This window comes from Daphnia magna, linkage group LG2 (assembly GCF_020631705.1).
Source record: "Daphnia magna isolate NIES linkage group LG2, ASM2063170v1.1, whole genome shotgun sequence".
Lineage (NCBI taxonomy): Eukaryota > Metazoa > Arthropoda > Branchiopoda > Diplostraca > Daphniidae > Daphnia > Daphnia magna.
In genome coordinates this window covers 12,223,091-12,250,948 of record NC_059183.1, presented here as the reverse complement: position 1 = coordinate 12,250,948, position 27,858 = coordinate 12,223,091, and the positions used below count along the sequence as shown (strand labels likewise).

Sequence of the window (27,858 nt, the reverse complement as noted above, 5' to 3'; positions counted from 1 at the left end):
TCTGCTGTTTAGTAGTTCTTTTTTAAACTTTCCTCTGCTCTTCGTTTTTGCCTTCCGAACAGTCGAGTCGAGTCCCTCCCTGAGTATTCCTCAACAGCGAACGCAGTCATACCTACCATAACGCACACACTTCTTTTTGGTCACGCCGGTTTGACGTTTCACGAGACACAGACAGGCGCTCGTCTCAACCAAACAGTGAGCTTTCTATTTTATTTTTCGAATTCTTTTACTTGCGTTCGGTTTGTAGGCTACATTCTCTTCAGTTGAATCGTGGTACTTTCCAAGTGAAGACGTAATTCAATCGTCATCCCTTTTATTGGCAATCGAGAATAATTTCTTTTTTCCTTCTGTTTCCCAGGTTTTAAATATATTACAGTCACGTCGTGAAATTCCGTCCTTTTAAATAGGCAACAAGAACAAGAACAGGTAGCCACCATGGATCAATATGAAACTAGCAATCCTTCTGGTAAATTCCCAACTGAAAATGAACAAAGCCTGCATGAAGAAGATGTGAAAAATAAGAGCCACACTAGAGAAGAAACAAATCCAGATTCTGACCGTGATGACCACGAAGCTCACATTCCAAGCCGACTTGATCAGGATGAGCAGTCTGGTGCACAAAATGGAAACATTCCACGTGAAGATTTTAGCCTGAAACAAGATGAAATTTTGCCCGAAGATAAGGAGGATGATTTTGACTTTGAAAAGAAACTTCCAGAAATTCCATCTGAGAATCAGAAAAATGATTCTGATTCATCAATGAAGTTTTCACCAGCACATTTCCAAGATAAAGCCATTCATGAAGCAGAACAGTTGCACCCTGATGTTAAACAAGAAGAATATTCTCATGAAGATGTTGAAGAAGAAGAAGTTGTAGAACCAGAACAAGAAGTCAGTCACCGGAAACCACAGGAAGCTTCGCCCGAAGCAGTTCCTCATAAACAGGAAGAAATTTCCACACCGTCTCAAAGTCAGAGCTCGTCATCGGAAGCCCCCATTGAGGAACCCAAGCAGGAGAAAATTTCTAATAAGTCGCTCGAATCAGTCCCTACTGAGGAAAACTTGGTTTCTACTTCACCTACTAGTCAACCAGAATCTAAGTCTCATCACCCTGAACCAGCATCTTTCGCCGAGCGTGATTCTTCTGCCGAACCTACTCCAACCGCAGCCGAGCCCCTCAAAACACGTTCCGTCAAAAGCATGAAGTCAGAAGGGCGTAGCTTTCTCGGTAAGTGCCCCATTCATTTATTTTTCTAGGAGTGCCAACAGGAAACAAATGCTTTTAACACACTCGCCATCTCTTTATTCAAATTATTACGCACGATGCATGGCTTTTTGGACTTCCCACAGGTCGATGGTTTGATCTCTCGCGCCTTAATACTTATGGTAAGCCTTATGAGTTTATATCCACTTTAATGCTAGCTATTGATGGTTATTAACAATTGGTGAAACGAAGCACAAAGACGGGGTAATTGAAAGTTGTATGCCAAGAGACGAGACATTGTATATGTGTTCCATTCAAATATTGGCAAATGTCTTTTCGCTATCCCCCTCATCCTTTCTGATCACTGTATAGACGAAAAATGAGGACTGTAAAAGTTATTGCGGGGGCCGGGGGGTGGTTAGCGGAATTCTACGCGGTCTGTATCTTTCCCAGCAGTTGGGCCATATCCAGCAGTCCGGCCATAGGGTGTTTTGCAGAACGTCTTTCTTTTCCCGTTACGTTTTTTCTCGTTTTTTTTTTTGTTTTTGCTGCAATGGTTTTCTATTGCGAAATGGTGGGCAAATAGAGATGAACAACCTGGCTGTACTTTCTCACCATCTGTGTGTACAAGAGCTTGGAAAGTAGTTTCTATTTCCGCTGAATTTTTGTGGTGTAACTACATGCCTACTGCCATAACCAGTGTCCCCCTCCCCCGCAAAAGAGAGATCAGGTGTAGTAATAACTGCTCTATTTAGAAAAGTTATTCGCTCGCGAAATATTGGGAGTAGGAAAAACCGCGCTAGAGTGAAATCGCACCCCGCCCGGTGTCATCAGTGCGTGAGCAATGAGTAGTACGAAAAAACGAGTGAAAGAGGGCGTGTTATTCTTTTTTGCATGTCTCTTCCTCTTTTCTTTTGTGTTTTTCTGCCTTGTCCTGTCCAATCCTATCCCGTCCCTGACTGAGCGTTTTTTTTTCCCGCGCGCGCCGCATTGGGGCTTTATCGACGTGCGACACTAGCGCCAAAAGAGTCGCGATGGGGAGGCTCGATGCTAGCGCCAAAAGTAGCCGTTGAAACACATAGCGAGCACCTAGCGAGTATTATTGTTCCTGCTGTACTCTCGTCGATTCGAGTTCGGGATTTGAGCAGGATCGTTTGGAAGACGGAGACACCCAGTCGTGTCCGGTCATCATATTTGATCTCTTGTGAGGCTACGAAAGCATTTTTTAAAATAATCTCGTTGTCTAATCTCCTCTTCCGTGTCACAGTGTTATGAGTGCAGTACAGAGTGTGGGTTTCAACAAAATGGCTCTGTTTTCCAACGAACAGGGTGAGTGTATCTCGAATTACCCTTTATCATACCGAATAGTGGTTACGTGTTTGTGTCGATGCCTGCGAAAGTCGATTCCTGATTCCACACATTTGGACTTTATCTTTAACCTTGATAAATAATCAGTATAACCCTGCTTCCTGGAGGGCTACTGTCATTTCTTTTCTCTAGTGTTTGACTTGTTTTAATTTCTTGAGATTGCTACTTGAGAATATACCATATTTGATGGAGGTCGGAAATAGAATGGGTAGGAGGTAAAATTCTTTTACTTGTAGGACCTATCTCAGGAGCAACGTCATATGAGCCAATAATGCACCAGCTCTACACATAGGACTCAAGCTCGAGCTATTTCGGTTTCTCTGCTCTAGGGACCGTGATTGATTCAAACAAAAAGAGTAAAAAGAAGTTGACTTTATGCAACTATATTATTTTCCTCTCTTCATTGTCATACATCTTAATCGAATTAACTCGCCTGTCTAGATAATTCTTTCAGGATATCAAACAGCTGATGTTGCTCTAGACAAATGCTGACCCTTTTTTTTCTTCTTTGGATTGAATTGAAAGTACTGACATGTGTCATTGCTCTTTATGTTTGATCTTGACTGTATGTCCTTGATCTTGCTGTTGCCGAGCCAGATCATATAGCGCCAGTAAAGCATAATTTATGGCGAAAGACATTCGTCGTTGTCGTCGATAGTTCATGACTTCCTCTCATTCCAACGTTGATCGGCGTTCCGTCTGGTTAGGGTAGATACAGTCGTTGGATTTCAGATATTTAAATTGAATTATGTTTTAGTCGTTTCACTTTCGGAATCGATCTCCCCTCTCGTCGTCTGAAACCTGTACTGTGCCCGATTCGTTTTTCTTAGCCAATCGACTTCGTTAGTGAAGTTAATGCCATTGATTTTTTTTTTCTTTCATTCCCCCGCCCCCCAGGTTTTATTCACGTGCATTAAGGCTTGTTGGCAGGTTAGGTTCAACGCCACCTGTCTTCAGACGAACGAACATAGCTCTAGGCTTCGAAGTTTCTCTTTACTGCTATTTAACCGAGTCAATTCTTCCTCTCCTTCCCTTTTGTACCTGAGCAGTAGTTCAGTCTGTCGAAGGAAGCTGCTGTCAACGTGGCTTGTAACACGCCCGTGATTTTCTTCGCTTCATTTTTTTGGCAGTTCTGGAAGCTGATATCCGTATCTCGAATTCACTGATTTGTTTATACCGTACAAAGATCGAACTGTGAACCCGGTGCTATTGCCAATCAGCTAGTAAAATCATCGCTCTTTGTGTCTTCCATTTCCTAGCTGTGTTTCCCTTTGTGTGAGATAACAGCTGGTAGTGCAGGTGCTCAGGCCGTGTGCCGATTGACCTCATTTGCTCATCTCTTTTCTCCCTACTTTTTCGTCTTCAGTCATCCTTACGGGGTTTTAATTTTTTTTGTCTAAGAAATGGGTCGTCGTAATCGTGAAATTAATACAACTGAGGAGATTTACGAATCTCAGGGTCCTGGTAAGAATCGCTATAACTTTTTATCAAGTATAACGTGTCCTTACTGTCCTTTTTTTGTATGTACCTGTGGCTCAATCTTTTTTTTTCTTCTTCAAAATGTAACTCATTGCCACTTAGCATCGCATTTATGGCATTAGTATACGTCTACGTGGCAAGCTCTTTAAATCGATTCCGTTCAGTGTTGGTCGATTACTAATCAAATTGGCTCACGCTACATTTCTGACCGCAGTTGTGGATTTGGTGCACTGGCGCGATCCGCGTAAGAGCGGAATTGTCCTTGGGGCTATCCTAGCCATTCTCCTTTCGCTGTCCGTCGTCTCGGTCGTATCTGTCATCTCCTACTCAGCATTGGCAGTTTTGTCGGGCACCCTTTCTTTCCGACTATACAAGAATGTGTTGCAGGCCGTTCAAAAAACTCAAGATGGACATCCTTTCAAGTAAGTTTAACTTTATTAAATTAATGAAAATCTGATTCAGAAACTGTAGTTGCTTTCTTGTATTGACAGGGAATATTTGGAGCAAGATGTTACTGTTACAACGGAAAAGGTGCATGAAGTAGCTGATTTGACTGCAGCAAAATTGAATGCCACTTTAGTCGAACTGCGCCGATTGTTCCTGGTTGAAGATTTGGTGGATTCCGTCAAGTTTGCACTCGTCTTGTGGGCTCTCACCTACGTTGGTTCCATGTTCAATGGTCTGACACTGGTCATCTTAGGTAAACCAGTCCTTTTGTTTAGCACCTTATCAGTTTATTAACATAGCCTTTTGAAATCCAGGTGTGATTGGTCTTTTTACTTTCCCCAAAGTGTACGAAACACACCAGGAAAAAATTGATCAGAATGTTGATCTCGTGAAAAGCAAAATCAACGAAATTGTTGACAAGTGAGTCCAATTCGTAAAGCGTTTTCGTTGTTAAGAACTCTATCTAATAATTGACGTTATTACTTTTTTAAGGGTTCAGGCTGTGTTGCCTATCGGCAAGAAGGCCAAGAGCCAATAAAACTGAAAATTTAGAATAGCGAGGCTTGTGTTTCGGCCCCGTCCTCGGTGTGCTTGGGTCAGTCGGGACTCGGTAGACTTGACGAGAAGAAACCTTTACTAGTTAATTTTTCTCTTTTCTTTAAAATTGGTTGTGGCTGCTTTATCTCTTTAGACCTTATTTGCGAGAAGAGAAATAACTGGTCATACATTTTCCTTTCTTCCTATCCCCTATAATATACCTTGGCCTGTAGATGAACAACCATAACCGTCATTTACATCGGGCAATCGCACTTGTTGTGTGCTCCATAGCAAATTTCTTTCCTATCTCCATCACCTAGGGATTTTGAAATTCGGAAGGCGTCATATGTTTGTAAAAGACTTGTGTTGGGATTTCCAGGGCTTAAACTAGCGAAATGCCCTTGGCTAGAATTTGAGTTTGCTCACCTATAATATCCTCTTATAACTACTCTTTGTGTTGTCATGTAACCGATTCTCTCAACAAGTCTAAAAACATTGTTTTATTGTCTTGTGAATCAGTGTGTGGTTTGTTGACACGCTAATTTTGTCAATCTCTTGAATCTCAGTGTGAGAAGAGCTGTTGTAGTGTTTCACTGTCCCGGCATGTCGTCAGTCTCTTTCTCGATGCAGAATTTCAGCCAGAAAGTTATACGCGCTTCTCATCCTGCTTTGGTGGCACTCATGAGTTCCCTTTTGTCGATTCTCTACTCATATTTCAGATAAAATTTATTGTTATATTTTTTATTCTTTAAGAGCTGAAGGTAAAGCCTCTTTTCTACTAATAATATATAGTACTGTGCTCCTTGTCTGCTCTGTTCCCACCTATTCCCATCACACTTTGGAAAATAAATATTCAACGTTCAACCATAAATTGTCCTTTTGACACGGCTGTTTCGCCATTTAGTTTCGTGGCAATATCCGCCGTAATTCAAACTTTTTTTTGCATTCACCTTAAGAGCCTTTAAAAATAGGCATTACTGCCTTTACAAAAATATAACTCGTTTATTTTAAAAGATCTTCGAGATTGTGAAACGACGAAGTACTGCAGTTTTTTTTAGAGCAAGAAAATGAGATTGCATTTTTTTGTGTTGTTCACCTGGTCTAGTCAGCGGATCTGTACATAAGTTGGACCCATATAAAGTCGGACCATTCGCCTTCAATCTTTCATTCCAACCATAGTTTAACGTAAATGACTTTCTCCAGAAATAAATAACGCTGTAATATGTTTTGGGCTGTAGGACAACAGCCAGTGGGAAAGAAAACTTTTAATCCGGTTAGACGATGCTGAACTTGTTTCCTTCAATTACATGTTCTAGAAAAGTCAGGCACTATGAAGCTATTCACTATACTGTCGACAAGGGGGGAAAGCTTTCGTACAGCATGGACTTAGGCCACGAATCGTCGGGTTCCATGTCGATGAAAGATCAACCGTCATTTCGTTTCGGCGATCCAGATTCAATTTCGAAGAAAGAGAATAGAATGGTAGGCGACCCATTTTTGTTTGTAGACAACAAAACTTGTTTCCCAGTCAACGTTGTACTTGTACTTCTAATGAAATGTGTCGTTAGAATCGAGTAACAGTGTACTCGGTTATTGTTTCTTTGGAAGAATAATGCACAGTTGTTGACGACCGATATTCACGGGGCAATCGCAACATGATCTGCTCAACCCACTTCAGTGAGAACTAACCATTTTTTTCAATGTGAAATGGGACTTTTTCATCTGCCGAGTGAATTCTAGTCAGAAAGCAGAACTTGAAATCATATTTCCCCATATCTTAACATGATGTCCCCATAATGACGTCTTTTTTCGGTTTTCAACCACACTTCGTCGAATTACGTAGACCAAAGATGTTGACATGGATGTACTTTTGCAATCTTTTGACGTATTGTTCTCGTTGTGCAACGTGATGCAAACCAAGCAACGAGCTATTTCTTTTCCGAATTCTGTGGTATTCTGTTGGGGCTTCCTTTTGTGATTTATCTGCGGGAAGTACAGATATGGAATGTCGAAACAGAACAGATAACTCATAGCTCAGTTAAAATGGTCCACCAGTCCCAGAAGCTTTCCTTTGATAAAACGGCAATATCTGAGTAAAATGTACACATTCCTGCTAAATTTCTCTTACATAGACAACTTATTACCGTACGATAACCACCTTATCGATACCGCGATATCGAAGATGATAGCATCAAATTTACACAGTGGCTATATGATCGACAATCGCTTGTCATTCGACAATTAGGACAAAACTGGCTGGGGAAACCCCGTTGAAAGATTTCAACCTGTTGGGTAAAAGGTATTATTTACACAAATTTTTTGGCAATAGGATTGATGTAAAGTTTTTATATAACTTTTAAATTAAAACTTTGTAGTCGCAATTTTTTGGTCTTCATTATGGTTCTATTCCACAAGTTCAAGTGATGCCTCTTCCTCGCCGTTGCCCCACAGGGTCAATTACGAGAATTGAAGAAAACAATTGAATTACTTTTTCTTACCTTGAGAAGCTTTGTGTGGCACAAATAGGATTTTTTTGGCAAGGTCATCCATTTTTTATAGGCTGCTGCTCCACGAGAAACTCGACGAGCGTGTAAACATGAAACAAAACAAACACGAACACGAAAAAATTTTAAAAGGGAATCACCCGAGTTTTCTTCAATATTCAATCCGTTAATTTCTCAATAGTATTTCGTCCGATTAAAAACCATTTACTGTTACTTGCGCATTGCAATCTAGCAATAGCCTAAAATACTGAAATGTAAAATTAAAAAACTGTCTGAATAAATTCCAAAATGTACAACCTATAGCAAAGGTTCATCAATCGATCGTTTCCAATGTCATTGAGGATTGCAGCTGCTGTTCTCCACGTCGAATTGAATTGTATTTGTGCACCTACGGGTGTATTGCCATAAGTGACAAAATTTAGGTCCGTTGGAGGAATTCCCACTTCATTGTAATGACGAATCAATGCTACCTAATGGTCCAAAAGATATATTATGATTAAGTAGATGAAACTATATTTTAAAAACATGATAAAGCCTCATATATTTAGCAGGTTTTACTGAAATTGTTTTCATGCTGTAGCAGACAAATGTAGCCTTGTCCTTGTCATATCCAATTCTACAGCAACCACGTATTTTCAACAAAATATTTTTTTGCCGCCTCAGGTAATAACTTGTCCCCTTTATCTTTTTTCTTTAACGATAAATGTAATGTGGTTTTTTGTGCGAGCGCCCTACCGATTCCAGCAAATTTACCAAAGATAAATTATACATGAGAGTCCAATTCTGGAAAGTCTCTATGGTTATACAAAAAGTAAAGATCAAATAATATTTTAGCAAAGCAAAATCAAATTCAGTTACACAAATCTTACCTCCTTTTGATGAATTAAATTAAATTATCCACTGAATTGTTAGGATCGTATCCCCCTCTTGAAAGGCGAATAATGGGTACAATTAAATTAACAGTTGGTGATGTTAATTGTGGCAAAATGATGGTTGGTTCTGAACGTTCTTTGCAATAATTTATATACAACTCTATGACTCTGGTCCTATACGACCATGGACTTACTGACCCAGTGACTCTCCATGCTCCATGATAGGTTTAACATTTTCTTAACATACCAGCAAGTCATAATTTTAGTATCCACTATTTAATCGTAATATCTAGGTACTTCTAAGGTCGAACAGTCTCAATAATTTTCTTTATTGTAATTTTGAAGGTGATGGGTTTAGTTAGAAAACTCGGCAATGTGTTTTTTGTTGGCCCCCAAGTAGACACTTTTGAAAAAACGAACAATATAAACAGACGTCTCGTGGACGTGACCGCCAAAACCATCCGAAGTGTACACAAATCACGTCTTTTATTGAACTTTATGTGCCTTAATAAGCAGTGTTTCAACGTAAATGTTCATAGTTCACTCGGTTTAAGATTGTGATTTTCCAGTAATGGCTGGAAGAGGAAAAAGAAAATTCGGGGATGACAATGGGTTTGAAGACAAGGTGAGAAGGCAATTAGATTCAAAAATGTTACTTTAGTGTTAGTACTTTTACTACCTTTTGCAGGGAGGCTATATGGCAGCTAAAATATCAAAACTGGAAAATCAATATTTGAATGAGAAGTTCAATGAAGCATGTGAAGAAGAAAAATTAAGCAACATATTTTTGAATATTGCCATTTTTGTAAATGGTTACACCAATCCAACTGCTGAAGAACTGAAACGCATAATGCTAGCACATGGGGGTATTTATCATCATTATTATAATTCTCGAGCTACCACTCACATAATTGCCTCCAACTTATGTGATGCCAAAATCAAGAAACTTAAAGGGGATGAAAAATTTGTTAAGCCTGAATGGATTGTTGATTCTGTGAAAGCGAATTCGTTATTAGATTTGAAGCCATATCTGCTGTATACTGGACTAACATTAGATAAAGGACAACAAAAGCTGGGCATTGTTTCAATGGCGAAGAAAGAAGATGTCACCTACTGTGAAAATAGAAATGAAAGAGCAATGGTTACAGATTCACCTGCAAAAAATTCTGCTAGTGATATTAGGCAATCAAGAGAAATGAAGCGAGCGGGAGAAGACGATTTTTTGTCTGAATTTTACAAGCGCTCCAGGCTCCATCACATTTCTACCATGGGAGCTTTGTTCAAACGGCATGTGACGGAGTTGCGTGAAAAAAATAATGGAGTTTTCCCAGGTATAATTTTCCGATCTTTATTTCAAAGGAACTGCTGTGTTCTCTTATGGAATTTCTGAAATAAAGGGATGGAAAACATAGAAAATTGGAAAAAAACATCTGGGTACCAAGGGAGCCATAAAAACGAAGATACTGTGTTCATGCACATTGATATGGATTGCTTCTTTGTTTCGGTTGGGCTGCGGAACTATCCGTCCCTGGTGGGCAAACCAGTTGTCGTGACCCATGCAAAAGCTGATTCCAAGCCGCTCCCAAGACGTGAAGGCCGTAATCGGGAATATGAATTCGAATGCTATAAAGAACACTGGATAAAAAAATCAAAATTCTCTGAAAGTAACAATGCAGACGAAACGGAAGCTGGTCTTACAGATGTATTTCCCCGGCTACAAGATTTGGATGAAACATGTTCCATGTCTGAAATCGCTTCATGCAGCTATGAAGCTCGTGCAGCTGGTATTTATAACGGAATGTTCATGGGAGCAGCCTTGAAGTTATGTCCATCTCTCGTTGCGATTCCTTACGATTTTGAAGGATATAAGGAAGTATGGTGATATCATAGAGAATCCATCTTTTAGCCAATTCAACCAATTCTTTCGTGTTGACAGGTGTCCACTTTACTATACAATACTGTGGCTTCCTATACCCTGGACTTGGAAGCCGTCAGTTGTGATGAGTTGTATGCGGACATTACCACAGTTTTGCGACAAACTGGACTTACACCATCAGACTTCGCGACGCACTTGAAAGAAGTTATCTTCAGCAAAACACGGTGTAACGCCTCTGTCGGAATGGGCCCTAATATGCTTATGGCTAGACTCGCAACAAAAAAAGCGAAGCCAAATGGACTATTTTATATTCAGAAGGGAGAAATGGTTGAATTTATGAAAAGTCACAAGATCGAAGACTTACCGGGTGTCGGAAGATCTATGGCTCATCGGTTTCATGCGTTAGGCGTCAATACCTGTCTTGAGATGCAGCAGGTGGATATGGAAACCAAAAAGTGTGAAAATTTAAATGTGCAAATCTTTTTCCCGTTTCAATTTCAGGTTACCATAGGAAAGCTTCAACAAGAATTCGGCCAAAAGCAAGGGCAAACCTTGTATTATATGTGCCGAGGAGAAGATAAGCGCAGCCTAAAGGTAATTTGTTCTTTTGCTGCATCTTTTCTTAATTGGTTCCTTTGAAATCGTTGTAATCTAAAAATAAACTTCATAGACAGAGCACATCCGAAAATCCATTTCTGCCGATATAAACTATGGGGTGCGTTTTGCAAATGACCAGGAAATGTACAAATTCGTTCAAGAGCTATCGTCTGAAGTTTCCAAAAGAATGGAAGAAATTCACGCAAGTATAAAAATTTTTGTGTATGGAATCATTTCAATATCAAATGTTCCCTCAGGTCAGAGGACGGCTCTTGACGTTAAAACTTAAAATTCGCGCAAAAGATGCTCCCGTCGAGACGGCTAAATTTATGGGTCATGGAGTGTGCGATAGCATTTCTCGATCAACAACGTTGGTAACAGCCAGCCGTGAAACCAAAATCATAGAAAAGGAGGTTCAAATTCTTCTAAAGCAACTCAAAGGTGCTTTTTGTGTTTTTTAAATATTACTATATCACAACTAAACCCAGTTCTTATCTTACAGTTGATTGCTGTGAGTTACGTGGAATGGGTATCCAGTTTAGCAAACTTGTAGCTGATAATGTGTCAAAAGGCAAACAACCGAAACAAAATTCCTTACTGTCCTTCGTTGCACGTTCCAAAATATTTCCATCGGAAAATCTTGTAACAACAGTTCCACCAGAAGACATTGTAAAGACAGTCCCCTCAGAAAATTTTATAACACCCTGCATTGCTACCCCCAATGCAGAGGAACCTGACAATGAGAAAGTGGAATCTGATGGAAAACAAGGCGATGGAAAAAGAGCAAATGACAACGCGCGCTTTGAGCTTCCTTCATTTTCTCAGATTGATCCTACTGTTCTTGACCAACTTCCCAATGATTTGAAAGCCGACATTATTCAAGAATATCAACGACAGGGAATTGCGTTAAGCGGAGTGAATAGTCTTACGAAAAACTATTCAGAACCTGTAGCAGGACCGTCGAAAGCTGAAGCGGGAAATGGTTCTTCCCTTGCCGATTCTCAGATTGATCCTTTGGTTTTTGACCAACTTCCTGATGATTTGAAGAACGACATTATTCAAGAATATCAACGAAAAGGAATTACTTTAAGCGTTGCGAAAAGTTCTACGGAAAACTTCCCAAAACCTATAGCAGGAACGTCGAAAACCGAAACAGCCCTTGGGTCTTCCGTAGCTAAAGAATCAGTGAACTCTTCTGGGACTTCACTGTCAGAAAAGCCGGTATCGTACGATGGAATCGAGGAGATCACGGACATCGACGCGAGTTACTGGTCGGCATTGCCAGATGACATCAGAATTGAAATAGAAAGAGACATTCAGCAACGCAAATCGGAAACAACCTCACCAATGAAGGGTTGGAAAAGTATATTTAAGCCTCAGCGATCTCCTGTTAAAGCTGCCGGAAAAATTTTAAACGGGAAGACAAAAGCTGAAACCAAGCGAAAAACCAAATTTCAAGAAATACCGAAAGCAAAAGTTCAACCTACGATTCCAATTCCGGTTGCAATAGCTCAGGAGGTAATACCCTTTTTTATTTTGCATCCTTAAAGAATAATTATTTATAGCTTACCTAGAAGGTAGTAATAGATGCAAAACGTCTTGAAGCGCCAAAAGAAGAATTAACTTTGAGTGGCGCTTCTACTTTGCCGGAAATTCGGCAACTGTTGCTGGAATGGTTTTCTACATGTGATAGCCCTGAAAGTGAGGATTGCGAGGCTGTCTCGAAGTTCCTTGCAAGTTTGGTAAATAATAAAGAATTGCACAAGATTGAACCCATTATTCTTTTCTTAAGAAGGTATTCTTATTGTTTTTAAATGTTTCATCACCATACTTATTGTAAACTATCACTTATATTTAGAAGGTCAGTTGGGCAAAGTGATTCATGGAAACGTGCAGTTGATGATATAATCAACACCACTCAGCTGTATGTGATTCAGTATTACAACGCCCCGCTGAAACTCCCTTCGTCGTTTTTATGATTGGTACGACGTTTTTTAGGTTGATAAAGCACATGGCGTAGGTTATTACAGAAATTTCGTTGATTTAAATAAAAATGCTAGAAAACAGGAAATTGGGCGTATTTTCTTCAATTTACGTTTTATTTTGTTAGCCATAGCTCCGTACTTTTCATTTACGTGGTCCGTGAATACCGCCTACCAGCCTACGGGGATCGTAGTTCCCTGCTGCAGTTCGGCAGTCCCTGGTTCCCAGCCTTCGCCTGCTACTGCTGGAATGCTAGCCTGTAACTGGAACTCTGGATAGTCTGGATCTGGAAGTGGAAACTTGCTGGCTGCTGTTAGTAGCTGTTAGCCTGTTACTGACTTACTGGTTTACTGCTACCAGGATGGATGATTGGTGAGCATGGGCTTCTATCTGTCTCAACGGACACCCGTAGTATCAAAACAGAAGTATTGTCCTGGAATCTGGATCGAGAGATAAGGCGAAGATTATTGTTAAAGTTCTTATTGTGCGTCATTTTCAGTTGACCAAAATCTATGTGAATTTACGGTATTGGCTAACCAAAAGCCATGGCTGAAGCAGTGCGCCCAAAGAGTAAGAAAAAAGGGAAACCTAAGTTAAAGGAGATATTGGTAATTTTCCAGTCATGTCGTTTTTATCATTGACATTTTATTGGCTTCATTGTACTTCAGGTTGAACATGCTGATCCCTTCTCAAATACTGAAAACCAGCCAAGCTGTTCAGGGACTGAGAGTGACATTAAAAAAGAACTAGGAACCATCTTGCCAAGCATAGAAGATGAGATCCAACAGGGTGCACCCATCACAACAGAAAGTCATAAAAACATTACAGCCAAACATATTCCAAACCATTTAGTTGAAGATGAAGCCAAGTTATTTGAAAATGGATCTGAACGTGTGTTTGCTAAACAAGAAAATGAAGCTGTGTTGTTTCAAGAAGGTTCTAAATTGCAAGAAGCTTCAATATGTGAGAATTCTATTCATGAACAACTCATGGAACTTTTAATTGAATCACCAAAAATTAAGCCAGAAATTCCCTCAGCACCAGCTCCTAGCATGTTGAATGGTACCTTTGAATTCAACCTTGACCTACCTATTGAAGAAAAGGCAGCAGACATTGTATTTCCACAGTCATTTGAAAATAGCATCAGTCAAGCTGTTTACAAGCAACAACAATTCAATAGTTTAAAACCTTTCACTGCAGAGCAGCTGGTGTCCTTTTATGAAAACCCTTTATTATTGGGCGAGGAGGCTGTGGTGGAAAGTTTTCTTGACTGTCGAAAAAATTTAGAAACGCATCCCTTATATGAAAACCTAACATACTTTTTGCGCTCTCGACTTATGTTAAAAAGCAATTTAGAAGAACTTGAGCAGTTTAATCGAGATGTTGAAGCTTTGACATCTCAGCTGTGGACAACAGAAACCAGAAGAATGATTGAATATGGTGAATGCGCCGACAGCAAGCGAGTTAAGGCGCACTACGATTTCCCTGTGGCCCATCTCAATGAGAAGTCCTCACTTCAGCTAATTCGGCAGTTACAGCAACAACGTGAAAAAATTCAAGAAAAGCTAGTTTTGAGTGTCTACGAATCTCACTTGTGGAGGCTGCGAGTTGATTGGTTAATTTGCCAGGGCAGCCAACACAGTGAACATGGCTCCATTTCGGTTCTTTTTGCCTTTTTGCGTCGACCAGTCAAAGATAAAATGTTCGTCGATCATCTGAAGTTCTGGTTAAATTACGTTGCCGTTTCTTTATTGAAACGAGCTAGAAAAGAAGATTATATTTTCCTTGCTCATCACGCAGTGCGCTGCCCAACTGGATTGGCTAGATGGGGAAGTCCGTACGTGCAAACACCTTTTTATGATCCTTTCGAAGACCGCCAGGGCACAAACATTCATCACGTTGATGTCGGATTAGCCTTACTGTCCATCCTCTGTCAGCCGGTTCGAAGCCGCCAAGAATTCCTTCAAAGCTGGGTTGATCCCGACCAGGACAGCCATTGGGTATGGCTGGATTCAGAGGGTGAAGACGAATGTAGTGGTAATCAAACGTCTGTGATGAACTTGACAGATGATGACCTCTTGTCATTACTTAATCAAATTCCACTGGCCAATGTTTTCCGTTTTGCCTTTCGACTACGGAACCAAGATGAAATGGACGTCTCTACCGGCTTACTTGAAGCTAGCGAATGGCTCCGCGCGTTCGCCATTTGCCGTCATCTGCTAAAAATGTTCGACTCCGGAATGAAAACCTATCAAGGAAAACGCTACAAGAACCTTGCCAAAAAATTTGGGCAGCTGATTTTACATACTGTTTGCAATCTGTCGGACTTCTGGCAAGAGCAAAAAGCGTTCGTGACGTCTATGGGAGAACGATTATCGAGGGAATACGAACACTTATTCCTAGAAGGAATATCTTTATTGATCGGAACAAGGCAACAGCGATCATGGCAGCTTCTAAGTCGAATTCCGCTAAGTGGGCTGACTCCTAGACTAAGATTCGAGCTCTGGTTGCGATGGCACTCGGAGATTATTGGCGAGCCCATTGAGATGGATATTTCCGATTCCTTCCACTCCGACTCCTTTTGGAATCTTCTAAACACGAAATTGGTTCAACTCCCTGAACCAGATCGGTTCGTCTTTCTGGTGACTCTGGCAGAAATGGCCAGTGATGGCTCCACCTCGTCTGAAGACTGTTTTCTCCAGCTAGTCGCCTGGGAATTAACCGAACTCGGGTTGTTGAATAAACTCACCAGGGAAGTTTGTTTCAAAACCGCTGCGGAATTGTTAGTCACTATAATCAGCCGTTTTCCGCCACTTGTCTCTTTCGTCTTACAACGGTTGGAGGTCCAGCAACTGATACCTACCGCTTCATTATCGTTGTTCAAAGATTTACCTTTACATCGATGGAAACCTACCACTAAGGACTTCCAATTACTACGAAATTGGTTGCTAAATGACGCCCTGGATTCCGTCCGTCATCAGCTTACCGTCACAGTGTTGACTCGTTTGAACTGGACCTTAGAAGACAATCCTAAACGTCCTTTCCTGACAACATCTTTCCACCAGCAGACGGCTTTACTATTGACAGAGGTTGTAGCCGTTCATGGCAGGCTTCCAGTCCCTTCAGCCGTTCCAGTGTTGGCATCAAACTTTCTGGCCGATTCTGTGCAGTTTCTTGCCAGCTTTTCGCGTTCGTGGAATTCTTCGAGCTTGGTCCAATGGGCCTGGCACCTAGCCCTCAAACTCCGCTTACACACATTTGACTGCTTCCCGGATCATCTTATGTGGATTCTGCACCATCCACAACAGGCCTTCCGCAACGTACGGCAACTGCAAGACGACCCACAATTGTCGATTTTGCGCCAACCACAGCCTACACCTTTAAGCTGCTTCATAGCGCTCTCCATGACGAATGCCGGACATAGTGTCCCTGAATTTTGTTCGGTCGGCATGGATCTCTTGTACATTTTGAGTATCGCTGATCAACACCGCCCCGTCGTGGCCTTCCTCAACCATTTATTTCCCCTTATAGTCACATGCCCTGATGTACTCTACGATCAGCCTAAATTGCTAGAAATCTTCCAACGACTAATTCAGGCTGATCTGACTTACTACAAGAGGGCTAAAAACTTGTTGGCACCCCAATTTCCTGGAGTAGTCCTCAAAATGATGGCTTCCTTAATCGAAAACACCATTTGGAAGCTGAACGGGTGAATATTTTTTGAATTAAAAGATGTAGAAAAATTGAATTAGTTTAAAGTGGTTAATTGGTTCATTGAATTCAGGTTATATTTGACTGGAGCCACACCTGCACTTGAGATTTGGCTAAATTTACTCACAAGTCTACCCAAATGGAATGTCGACAAAAGTGTGCTTTATCTCCTTGACATATTGGCTAGAATCGCCTGGGCGAATTCTTCTGATATCCAAAGTTTTAATCGAATATTATCCGTTGTTCTTAAAGAATCAAGTAAAGTTCATCGGCCGTCCAAAGGTATCGTGTCACGCGTAGGTAATTGGGTGAGTGGATCATCTGAGGCTCTTGTTCAGTTGGATGCAACCGAATTGATTTCACCCACCCCTTCGCTGCCTTATCTGTCATGGATAGTCTTAGGAATGGAGATGGAACGCCAGTCTAAATTGTGGCAACATCTTATCATCGAATTGCAACCGGGCAAGGTGAAAAGCATCGAACAAGCTTTGAAATCCATTGCAGGATTTCTTAAAATTCCGTACATTGGTGTCCATCAACTTTGTTTGATCCGCTACGCGCAAATGGCATTGGAACTGAATCCAGACCACCCGCTTTTGCCGGTAATCATCCAACGTTTCTTCAGTCTGTATTTTGCTCGTACAGAAGCAATGGAAGTTGGTACTGATAGCTGGGCCGTCGGGCAACGGATCATGACGAATTCGTCCACTTTTTCTTCCTTATTGAAACGTCTCGTTTTGAAGTGGGAAGAAAGTGCAAAAAAATTTCAGAGTGACCTCCTGCGTTCCAGTTTTTTGCAAAGTTGCTGTCTTTGGGTGGAAGATGTCAAATTACTAGAACCTCACGTTTATTTGCCATCTTTAGCACCAAATTACCACCCTGCACGACTTCTCCAACTCTTTCAAGGCTCCGATTTATGGATAGACTTGTGCGACTTGAACGCCATTCACGCGGATCGTCAAGAACTAAGAGAATCATGGAATAAGGAGAGAAACATTACTTCGCCAACAGTTTCCCAACAGAAATCAGCGGAGTCTCTACATTCTCAAAAAGACACCATCTATGCAAGACTGCAAACCTATCCGACCCCTATCCGTTTAACTCAGGTGGCCCTCCAGCTTCCGTTTTCCAGGCTTTTGTTAACGGCTTTCAGAAATGCTAGTGATTTCCGCCTACAACTTATTCCGCATCTTCAAGTTATAGTAGACTGTGCAGATCAATTCAATCGACGAATGGCCGAATTGACGTCCCTTGACTGTCACTATTCCGAGCTATTAACAGAACTATATTGTCCCTACCGGTCCGAACGGACAATGACTGTCAAGTGTGATGGAACACAATCAGGAGCTTGTAGTGGATCGGCTGTAATAAAACTGAGTTGCGAGCCTTGGAGACTCAATACTTCCGTTCGTAAACAGTTAGACACCAATAGGCAAGAAGCGACTCGGTTACACTCGGCCTTTCAGGATGCCAATGTCCAGTGGCTTTGTGTGGCCGCTCTTCTTCTCGAAGATTGTGTCGATCAAATCCAAGGCTCATCGGATCCGAACGTACTAGAAACTGGAGCAGCTCTCTTTTACATCTTGGTTGAGCTTGTCGGTGAAGAGAGTAACAATTATTTACCTACCAAACAGTTGCTATCTACTTGTCTTGAACGATTAGGTGAAAAAACAAAAATGTTTCCACTACTGATTTTGCCTAAACTTACTGTTCTAATGTGTGGAATGGCTTATAGGTCAGCATTGCATTGCCGGGCATCCTGAACAGTGCCGAAACCTCGTAGGATTGTTGAGCAGTAATTCCAATTTGGCCGGTCTAGTGGCACCTCATTTCACTCCATCGACACCGGATCCTTCCAGTGCCTCCGTCAGCGCGTTTTTGGACTCGTATCGGCTAGTTATAGGCCTTTCCAAGCAAGATAGTGATCTTGTTCTTGTTCTTCTTACCAAGGTATCTTGTAACACAAATTGCATGAAGACGATTCGTGATCAAGTTTGTTTTATTATTATTTTTTTCTACTCTGTTTTACAGTTCGATGTCCGCTGGTGGTTGAACTGCGCTGAGTGTTGGCCACACGATCGCTTAAAATTGTTGGAAATCATCTTCGCTGCCTTGGATAGTTATGGTCTGCAGCCAGTGGAAAGAGCACTGGCAGTTCACGAAGTCAGCCTAAGTTCTTTATTTTTTTTATTATTGATTTTGTGAAACATTGGTTATAATGTGGATTACGACAAAAGGTCCTACGACGTCATTTACAACTAATACTGTCGCAAAATTTCCCGGAGCAGTACAGTCACTTTCTACACCATTTGCTAAAAGCTAGCGAAGCCCAAAGTTGCAGTCCTGTGGTTTGGTGCGATACGATTAATACCCTAGGTCAAGGATGGCTCCGCCTTCAACCGGAGTTAAGCATGGAGGAGTTTCTTCAACAAGTTTTGCAATACACCACCCAGCAGACGTTACTGGATGCCAATAAAGTAATCATTGTTTTTAACAGTCAACTTTTTAATGTGTTGCAATTAAGTTTTTTTTTTTTTTTTTTTTCCGAAAATTTTTGTTACAATTTCTTTTGTGTTTAGTGATTTTTGTAAACTAATCATTCTATGGTTTTCAGATGATGGAAACGGTAATTTTAATGTCTCAACACTTTTCCACGGAACGACAACTCCATGGTCTTTATGGATTGTATCCAAAGTATCGGCCTTATATCCATGTTATCGCCTGCTTCCTTCTGACAATCGGCCATGGATTGTGTTTTACCACATTGCAGAATGATAATGGGACAGCTTCTGATTTGCGTACTGCAACAGTTTTGAATACCTATTTTTGACGAAATTTATCGTTGTCATTTTTAACGTTGATTGGTTATTTTCAGTGGTTGGGCAGCTCTGGGCTGCTATTCGGGACCTATATTCCCCCTGGATACTTCCCTACACCCAGCAGCAGGTGAACTCCAATTGTGCCGCTTGGATTCAACACGCCTTGTCTGACTGTAAAGTTTTATTGCCATGGATCGCTGCCGATAGTGGTTTAGCATCACTCATGGCCTCTTCTCTTACCCACTGTACCACATTCATTCATGAGACGCTTCCTGCTCAGCAGAGTATCTTGTCTCACATACTGGCCTTCTATTTGCAAGGATTTTGCCACACAGCAATTAAACTGCATATACTTAAGGTAATACCAATTTCAGAGGGAGAATTATGGGGTAAAATTCTAAAATTTCAATGTCTATCTGGAAAGGTAATCCACCAAGCACTGGATACGTTACCATGGCAATCATTTGTTCCGTCACTGAATGATTTGGAGCAGTTAGTCCGTGTAGCAGGACAGTTCTTACCCGAAGTGCATTCCTTCCTAGTCAGTCTTTTCGTCCGTTGCTGCTTATCCACAGTGATTGTCCACTGTAACTCGCAGCCGACAACATGTGCGAGACTGTTAGCCTGCTTACTGCACCTGCATGTCCGGTTAGCTGGTGAACCGACGGCTCAACAGGTACACACGCAGTCATCAAATGACTATCTGTCCTACTGTTTAATTGTTCGCCGTTTTTAACTGTTGCTAGAATCCCATGATGAAACGAATCCTAGACGAAGCTTGCTCATATCCGTGGCAATTCATAGACGCTAGTGTCTATGATCAAGTATTAAATTGGTACATCTCAACTTGTGATCCACTTTTCATTTTGCAACCCTACTTGGAGCGACAAGAAACACCGTGCAGTTCCAATGATCCTCTGGTGTTTCGGTATTGTTTTCTTTATACTTTAATGGATCACTTTATTTTTTATTTGTTGACTCATATGGTTTTTTGTGGGCAGTTTGTTACAAGCGGTCAGTAGCCACCATTTGCAGTCAAGCGACCATATTGGCAACTCACCCAAGCGGCAAATATTCGTTCGTTCTTGGATCCGTCTGATCGCTTTGACCGTCTCTCGACATCGGTCTCTCATTCAGCAACATCCTAGAGCTATTCCTAATGCTATTGGGAATTTACTGGATTTCATCTGCAAAAACACCCACTCGGCGGAATACAGGAATGACATTCATGAGTATATGACAGTTGCCATATCGAGCTCTAGTCCCATCGCCGATACCCTTCAAAACTGCCTGTGTCTTCGGATGAACTGCTATCCTGTCAATGCGGCCTTGGTGGAAAATGTTCTTCGAGTGATTGCCGTTGTAAATGGTGGTGGTAGCCATGATGGCCAAAAACGAATGGCAGCCGTGCTAGAATCTGCCTTAGAACAGTTTGAGGGAACACGTTCTGTTATTTTTGATTTGCTTCCGATTGGAGGTTCAAAGGAGTTAGCAGCAGTTTCCTGGCAACAAGGCTGCATTTTGAGTTGGTATTGTCTTGTTAGCAACCAAGAGAAACCCGATGCAGCAGATGGGCCTTACCTTTTGGAACAAATGCTCTCGAACTGCAAGGCACTTTCATTGAGGTACGTTAGGTAGAAAGCTTTTTACTTGTTTTTTTAATCAATTGAATGATTTTGTCTTTTCTGAATGAAAACGAATGTAGTGAAGCAATTGAGCCAAAGCTCTGTTTCGTGTACGAAAGACTGCTAACTGTTTGGAATCTTACCTCGCCAAATCTCAGTCCTAAAAAGACAGCTGTGAAAGCAGAATGGTGTGAATTACTCGGCTCCTGGACTGAAGAAAACAAAAGTTGGTTATCAACAATTGGCCTGGGTAAAGCACCCAGACTGTCATCCAAGTATTGGAATTTTTTGCCTCTGGTATTCAATTGTAGTCTGGAAACTGTATCCTCTCTTTTGTTTACTTCTTGATAGGGGTCGCTGTTTGGCTCACGTCATATTGTGTTACTTGCAGCAATCTAAGATAGCTCTGGATCAGCTAGAGAACAGATGGAGAGTAAATCGTCATAACGCAGACTGCAAGCCAGCAGTGGAGAGTGCCTTGGAAGCCTTGAAATCGGGCAAACCTGATGGTATAAAGCTCCTTCAAAATCTGGTCCCCTTATTATACTCTAATTCCTATCTTTCACGCTTAATTGTTAAGTAAAAACGCAGATATTTCATTATCGTTACCGTTTTTTTTGGTCAAATAAGTAAAGTTTCATTGTTTTTGTAGTTTGATCGACAGTTGATTGTAAATTTTCTGTAAAAAATAACAACAACAAAAGTTTCTTAATCGCGTGATTTATGGGAAGAAATACAGGCCATCGAAGAAGTAGCTGAGTTTTTGTCACAGTTTTTGTGCCGTCGTTTGTTGGCTGCTACAGGTATTTCTGTTCAATTAAAATAAACAATTACGTTGAACGACTAACGTTCGCGAATTTTAAGGTGGTGTTCAACCCTTGCTGGTTTGAATCTTGGGATTTTTTTTTTCTTTGTTTTTCTTCTGAATCTGTTTGCTTGGGAGCTTGGCTGATGACAGCTGGCTTGATGAGAAAACTAATATTTTTCCCTCATTCAGCATTGAATTTTAATCATAACGGGCAATTTTTAATGAATTTGTGTAGGTCAATTGTTTTTGAAAATTTTGGCTTTTTTCGTTTTCTTTTAAAATACTCATAAATGTAGAAAACTGAAGTTTTTAATATAAACGTAGAAAACGGAGCGGCAGTACTGGCGCGGCTGTGCTGGTGCGCAAGCAACGCGTTGGTCCAATTAAAAAGGCATTTGCGCTATATCTACTAGCTTGCGTTTTATTCAAAAACGATATAATTAACGGGAAAACTAATCTTCCAACCTGAATCGGCTTTTATTTTTGAGTATAACGTGTGTGTTTTATCGAATTCTAAGAGATGTCAATTTTTGCAGATTTTGGCAAAAATGAGAAGGCTATACCCTTTCCACTTTTTCATTTTTGGCTAAATTTAAGATTTAGTAAAAAATAAATGATTCCGATTCAGGCCAAAAATGGAAAAGTGGGAAGGGTATAAGCCTTCCCACTTTCGTCAAAATCAGCGAAAAACGACATCTCATGGAATTCGACAAAAATCCCACGGCATAATCCAAATTGAGCGCTGATTTCGATTAAGTCGGTCTTAAAATATCGGGCTCAATTAATCAAGTAAAACTATATATCTTATTAATAGATGGCTACACTGTTTAGTGGATCGTCTGCAGTAGAAATTCATGGTTCATCAGAAGTGGCAGCTAGGTGAAGTCCTTGAGTGCCTCAAGAAGGAATCGCCGAACATCGTCATACAGGTAAAAGTCATGGGAGTTTTTTTTGTTTTGTTTTACATGTTTAAAATTTTTTTTTGTTTTGTTTTAGCAGTATGTTTTCCTTCAACAATTAATCTTGCATCTCCAACCGTGGAATGAGTTACATGTGACTTGAGACAAACAAACGGTGCAATTGCAACAATAAAATTAGTTAGCGGTAAACAACACATTCTTTCTGAGAATAGTTTTGACTTTTTGAGCATATCTTTTGTTTATCACATGTTGCACTTTAATTACTGTTATTTTTAAATTTATATCAATGGTTTTTCTTTAACTAGATTAAAATTTGCCATATCTTCATGCCAACAACAAGGATTCTGCTTTTTCACAGACCTTCATTATTAATGTGGTTCTTCAGGTATGGTCACTATATCAGCAGTTTAACACACAGTGTGAATCGTAAATACACCAATCCCAGAGAAAACATTCCAATGGAAAATATTGGGAATTTCTACCCTTCGATCCTAAACTGCACAATGCTGGTATATATAAATAGGCATAAAAAAACCTATCAACAGTATTTTTAGTTTGCAGTTTGCTTTAACATACAACTCTATGGCATGTTGATATTAGCTAAATTTTTATTATTTATAGGATTAGACAGTACAAAAAATTCTTCTCACGGAAGTTTATGATTTTGGACTTGCTTGAGATGACCCTTGAGACAAGAAGCTTTTCCTGCTTTGTGTGGACAGGAATATTAGAGGCATTGATGTCTGAAACCAACAAGTGTCTTGCAAATAAAGTAAAAAGAAACATTGATGTTGGTTATCCTCTGAGTGATGCTGAAGCCTGGTAAGAAAAAAGAATAGTATGAGTATTTGCTGCATCATTACTATTATAATTTGTATCTTTTAGGTATCTTATTGATCCATTGTTTCTATTCATGGGAAAAAGAATGTTGTGTGGGAGAAACAGGATCACAATTGAGTAGGTGTTTTACTATTTTAAATGAGTTCACTAAATAGAAATTTTTAATCATTTATGCTTTGTTTCTTTAATGTAGACAAAATAATCGCAAAATCGTGGTAATAATTCGCGAGAAATAAGCTAATAGGGTTTCGCTGTGTTAAGTAAGTGTATCAGAACGATATAATAGGAAAGGTACACTCTCGGCTATCCCCAAGACCGGCGGGTGTTCAGAAAAGGGTCCCAAGATTCCCCGCCAGGTTCGCTAGTATAGGAGGCCCCTCGCCTCTCGGGGGTATAGTAAAAATTGGGGTTTTTCGTTCGTTATCTATAAAATTACCAATCAATGTGTCCAGAAATTTATTTCATTTAAGCTTAATTTAATTCCCTATCCTTAAATACCTAATTCATCTAGATTAGGCAAAAGAAGGCAATTAGGAATAGAACCCCAGCTTTCCTTCTGCTTCAACAAGGCAATAAAGAAATTATAATTTCGGGAGGAAAATATTGAAACCCAAAACAAATCAGACATTTTTTAGCTGGCTTTTTTCCTTAATTTTATTATTAAACTTAACTTTTGAAAACATGAAGTGTATACATATGTTTAGGGCCAAGTTAACGAAATGGTTGGGTTGAGTCAAATACGAATTTTACATTACTTTTGAACAGGTCCCACTGAAGTGGGAAGGCTATACCCTTCCCAATTTTTCTTTATTGGCATAATTTCAAATTTTGCTTAAAGTACATGATTTAGATTCAGAACGGAATGAAAATCACGGAAATCAGGTTTATTTTTCTATTGGTCTTATAGTTTTTCATTTACATGTTAAAAACCATAATATATACCCTTCCAACTTTTTCATTTTTGCCAAATTTTAAATTTGGCTTAAAATACATGATTTAGATTCAGAAATTAAATGAAAATCACGGAAATCAGGTTTATTTTTTTATTGGTCTTATAGTTTTTTAGTTACATGTTAAAAACCATAAATGAAGTTGGTGCGCTAACAGAACTGTTTTCGTTAATTTTTTAAACGGCTTGTCTAAAGTGAAAACCAATGACTAAATTGAAATCAGCGTTCAATTTCCATTATGCCGTCTGATTTTTGGAGAATTTCAAGAGATGTCGTTTTTGGCCCATTTTGACAAAAGTGGGAAGGCTATACCCTTCCCACTTTTTCATTTTTGGCCAAATTGCAAATTTGGCTTAAAATACATGATTTAGATTCAGAATTGAATGAAAATCACGGAAATCAGGTTTAATTTTTTGTATTGGTCTTATAGTTTTTCATTTACATGTTAAAAACCATAAATGAAGTTGGTGCGCTAATAGAACTGTTTTCGTTAATTTTTTTAACGGCTAGTCTAAAGAGAAAACCAATGACTAAATTGAAATCAGCGTTCAATTTCGATTATGCCGTCTGATTTTTGGAGAATTTCAAGAGATGTCATTTTTGGCCGATTTTGACAAAAGTGGAAAGGCTATATACCCTTCCCACTTTTTCATTTTTGGCCAAATTGCAAATTTGGCTTAAAATACATGATTTAGATTCAGAATTGAATGAAAATCACGGAAATCAGGTTTATTTTTCTATTGGTCTTATAGTTTTTCATTTACATGTTAAAAACCATAAATGAAGTTGGTGCGCTAACAGAACTGTTTTCGTTAATTTATAAAACGGCTAGTCTAAAGAGGAAAACCAATGAATAAATTGAAATCAGCGTTCAATTTCCATTATGCCGTCTGATTTTTGGAGAATTTCAAGAGATGTCGTTTTTGGCCGATTTTGACAAAAGTGGAAAGGCTATATACCCTTCCCACTTTTTCATTTTTGGCCAAATTTGCAAATTTGGCTTAAAATACATGATTTAGATTCAGAATTGAATGAAAATCACGGAAATCAGGTTTATTTTTCTATTGGTCTTATAGTTTTTCATTTACATGTTAAAAACCATAAATGAAGTTGGTGCGCTAACAGAACTGTTTTCGTTAATTTTTGAAACGGCTAGTCTAAAGAGAAAACCAATGACTAAATCGAAATCAGCGTTAAATTTCGATTATATCGTTTGATTTTTGGATAATTTCAAGAGATGTCATTTTTGGCCGATTTTGATAAAAGTGGAAAGGCTATATACCCTTCCCACTTTTTCATTTTTGACCAAATTTCAAATTTGGCTTAAAATACATGATTTAGATTCAGAATTGAATGAAAATCACGGAAATCAGGTTTATTTTTCTATTGGTCTTATAGTTTTTCATTTACATGTTAAAAACCATAAATGAAGTTGGTGCGCTAACAGAACTGTTTTCGTTAATTTTTGAAACGGCTAGTCTAAAGAGAAAACTAATGACTAAATTGAAATCAGCGTTCAATTTCCATTATGCCGTCTGATTTTTGGAGAATTTCAAGAGATGTCGTTTTTGCCGCCCATTTTGACAAAAGTGGGAAGGCTATACCCTTCCCACTTTTTCATTTTTGGCCAAATTTCAAATTTGGCTTAAAATACATGATTTAGATTCAGAATTGAATGAAAATCACGGAAATCAGGTTTATTTTTCTATTGGTCTTATAGTTTTTCATTTACATGTTAAAAACCATAAATGAAGTTGGTGCGCTAACAGAACTGTTTTCGTTAATTTTTGAAAACGGCTAGTCTAAAGAGAAAACCAATGACTAAATTGAAATCAGCGTTCAATTTCCATTATGCCGTCTGATTTTTGGAGAATTTCAAGAGATGTCGTTTTTGGCCCATTTTGACAAAAGTGGGAAGGCTATACCCTTCCCACTTTTTCATTTTTGGCCAAATTGCAAATTTGGCTTAAAATACATGATTTAGATTCAGAATTGAATGAAAATCACGGAAATCAGGTTTATTTTTCTATTGGTCTTATAGTTTTTCATTTACATGTTAAAAACCATAAATGAAGTTGGTGCGCTAACAGAACTGTTTTCGTTAATTTTTTAAACGGCTAGTCTAAAGAGAAAACCAATGACTAAATTGAAATCAGCGTTCAATTTCGATTATGCCGTCTGAATTTTTGGAGAATTTCAAGAGATGTCATTTTTGGCCGATTTTGACAAAAGTGGAAAGGCTATACCCTTCCCACTTTTTCATTTTTGGCCAAATTTGCAAATTTGGCTTAAAATACATGATTTAGATTCAGAATTGAATGAAAATCACGGAAATCAGGTTTATTTTTTTATTGGTCTTATAGTTTTTCATTTACATGTTAAAAACCATAAATGAAGTTGGTGCGCTAACAGAACTGTTTTCGTTAATTTTTTAAACGGCTAGTCTAAAGAGAAAACCAATGACTAAATTGAAATCAGCGTTCAATTTCCATTATGCCGTCTGATTTTTGGAGAATTTCAAGAGATGTCATTTTTTGGCCGATTTTGACAAAAGTGGGAAGGCTATACCCTTCCCACTTTTTCATTTTGGCAAATTCAAATTAATGGCTTAAAATACATGATTTAGATTCAGAATTGAATGAAAATCACGGAAATCAGGTTTATTTTACTTTATTGGTCTTATAGTTTTTCATTTACATGTTAAAAACCATAAATGAAGTTGGTGCGCTAACAGAACTGTTTTCGTTAATTTTTTTAACGGCTAGTCTAACGAGAAAACCAATGACTAAATTGAAATCAGCGTTCAATTTCGATTATGCCGTCTGGTTTTTGGAGGATTTCAAGAGATGTCTTTTTTGGCCGATTTTGACAAAAGTGGAAAGGCTATACCCTTCCCACTTTTTCATTTTTGGCCAAATTTCAAATTTGGCTTAAAATATATGATTTAGATTCACAATGGAATGAAAATCACGGAAATCAGGTTTATTTTTCTATCGGTCTTTTAGTTTTTTATTAAAACGTTAAAAACCATAAATGAAGTTGGTGCGCTAACAGCACTGTTTTCGTTAATTTTAAAAACGGCTAGTTTAACGAGAAAACCAATGACTAAATCGAAATCAGCGTTCAATTTCGATTATGCCGTCTGATTTTTGGAGAATTTCAAGAGATGTCATTTTTGGCCAATTTTGACAAAAGTGGAAAGGCTATTCCCTTCCCACTTTTCCATTTTTGGCCAAATTTCAACTTTCGCTTAAAATACATGATTTCAATTCAGAATTGATTGCAAATCACGGAAATCAAGTTTTTTTTCAATTTGCC

The 27,858-nt window shown here is 39.3% G+C and overlaps 3 protein-coding genes and 3 long non-coding RNA genes across 30 annotated transcripts; 4 read left to right on the top strand and 2 right to left on the bottom strand.

The window, feature by feature from the left end:
• Window positions 1-32: 32 nt before the first annotated feature.
• Window positions 33-5,906, top strand: LOC116917259 (reticulon-3). 2 transcript variants are annotated; one of them, XM_032922678.1, is made up of 7 exons: window positions 33-195; window positions 359-1,228; window positions 1,351-1,386; window positions 4,266-4,473; window positions 4,543-4,751; window positions 4,813-4,918; window positions 4,991-5,906. In XM_032922678.1, the coding sequence occupies exons 2-7, from the start codon at window positions 436-438 to the stop codon at window positions 5,034-5,036; spliced, it is 1,398 nt and encodes a 465-aa protein (XP_032778569.1). In that variant the 5' UTR covers window positions 33-195; window positions 359-435; the 3' UTR covers window positions 5,037-5,906. The 2 variants fall into 2 exon arrangements, with proteins under 2 accessions (XP_032778569.1, XP_032778571.1); XM_032922680.1 differs by lacking the exon at window positions 1,351-1,386.
• Window positions 5,761-12,587, bottom strand: LOC116917330. 7 transcript variants are annotated; one of them, XR_006642893.1, is made up of 10 exons: window positions 12,455-12,587; window positions 10,794-10,938; window positions 10,652-10,707; window positions 10,110-10,552; window positions 8,409-10,046; window positions 8,098-8,333; window positions 7,837-8,009; window positions 7,534-7,786; window positions 7,164-7,320; window positions 5,761-7,104 (listed from the first exon to the last, which is right to left on the bottom strand). It is a non-coding gene; the product is annotated as an uncharacterized LOC116917330 (long non-coding RNA). The 7 variants fall into 7 exon arrangements; XR_006642891.1 differs by having other exon boundaries at window positions 8,409-10,034; XR_006642894.1 differs by having other exon boundaries at window positions 5,761-7,099; window positions 8,409-10,034.
• On the top strand, window positions 7,204-7,839 carry LOC123469632. The gene is made up of 2 exons (XR_006642902.1): window positions 7,204-7,334; window positions 7,411-7,839. It is a non-coding gene; the product is annotated as an uncharacterized LOC123469632 (long non-coding RNA).
• Window positions 8,897-13,136, top strand: LOC116935947 (DNA repair protein REV1). 7 transcript variants are annotated; one of them, XM_045168732.1, is made up of 10 exons: window positions 8,897-9,036; window positions 9,100-9,742; window positions 9,809-10,284; window positions 10,348-10,881; window positions 10,958-11,086; window positions 11,142-11,325; window positions 11,387-12,402; window positions 12,459-12,679; window positions 12,746-12,866; window positions 12,995-13,136. In XM_045168732.1, exons 1-9 carry the CDS (start codon window positions 8,983-8,985, stop codon window positions 12,861-12,863), a joined length of 3,375 nt encoding a protein of 1,124 aa, XP_045024667.1. In that variant the 5' UTR covers window positions 8,897-8,982; the 3' UTR covers window positions 12,864-12,866; window positions 12,995-13,136. The 7 variants fall into 7 exon arrangements, with proteins under 7 accessions (XP_045024667.1, XP_045024665.1, XP_045024669.1 ...); XM_045168730.1 differs by having other exon boundaries at window positions 12,743-12,866; XM_045168734.1 differs by lacking the exon at window positions 12,995-13,136 and having other exon boundaries at window positions 10,348-10,722; window positions 10,789-10,881; window positions 12,743-12,955.
• On the top strand, window positions 13,105-23,760 carry LOC116917214 (ectopic P granules protein 5 homolog). 12 transcript variants are annotated; one of them, XR_006642883.1, is made up of 19 exons: window positions 13,299-13,475; window positions 13,536-16,576; window positions 16,652-18,240; window positions 18,314-18,528; window positions 18,610-18,741; window positions 18,816-19,055; window positions 19,193-19,376; window positions 19,454-19,755; window positions 19,822-20,073; window positions 20,144-20,325; window positions 20,399-21,022; window positions 21,103-21,297; window positions 21,374-21,531; window positions 21,754-21,825; window positions 22,645-22,759; window positions 22,830-22,934; window positions 23,056-23,259; window positions 23,372-23,572; window positions 23,636-23,760. XR_006642883.1 is itself a non-coding variant. In XM_045168725.1 (16 exons), the coding sequence occupies exons 2-16, from the start codon at window positions 13,413-13,415 to the stop codon at window positions 21,910-21,912; spliced, it is 7,275 nt and encodes a 2,424-aa protein (XP_045024660.1). In that variant the 5' UTR covers window positions 13,105-13,239; window positions 13,367-13,412; the 3' UTR covers window positions 21,913-22,070. The 12 variants fall into 12 exon arrangements, 4 of the variants coding, with proteins under 4 accessions (XP_045024660.1, XP_045024659.1, XP_045024662.1 ...); XR_006642888.1 differs by having other exon boundaries at window positions 21,762-21,825; window positions 23,636-23,707; XR_006642886.1 differs by having other exon boundaries at window positions 23,136-23,259; window positions 23,636-23,707.
• Window positions 23,345-23,867, bottom strand: LOC123469631. The gene is made up of 2 exons (XR_006642901.1): window positions 23,721-23,867; window positions 23,345-23,569 (listed from the first exon to the last, which is right to left on the bottom strand). It is a non-coding gene; the product is annotated as an uncharacterized LOC123469631 (long non-coding RNA).
• Between the last annotated feature and the right edge of the window lie 3,991 nt (window positions 23,868-27,858).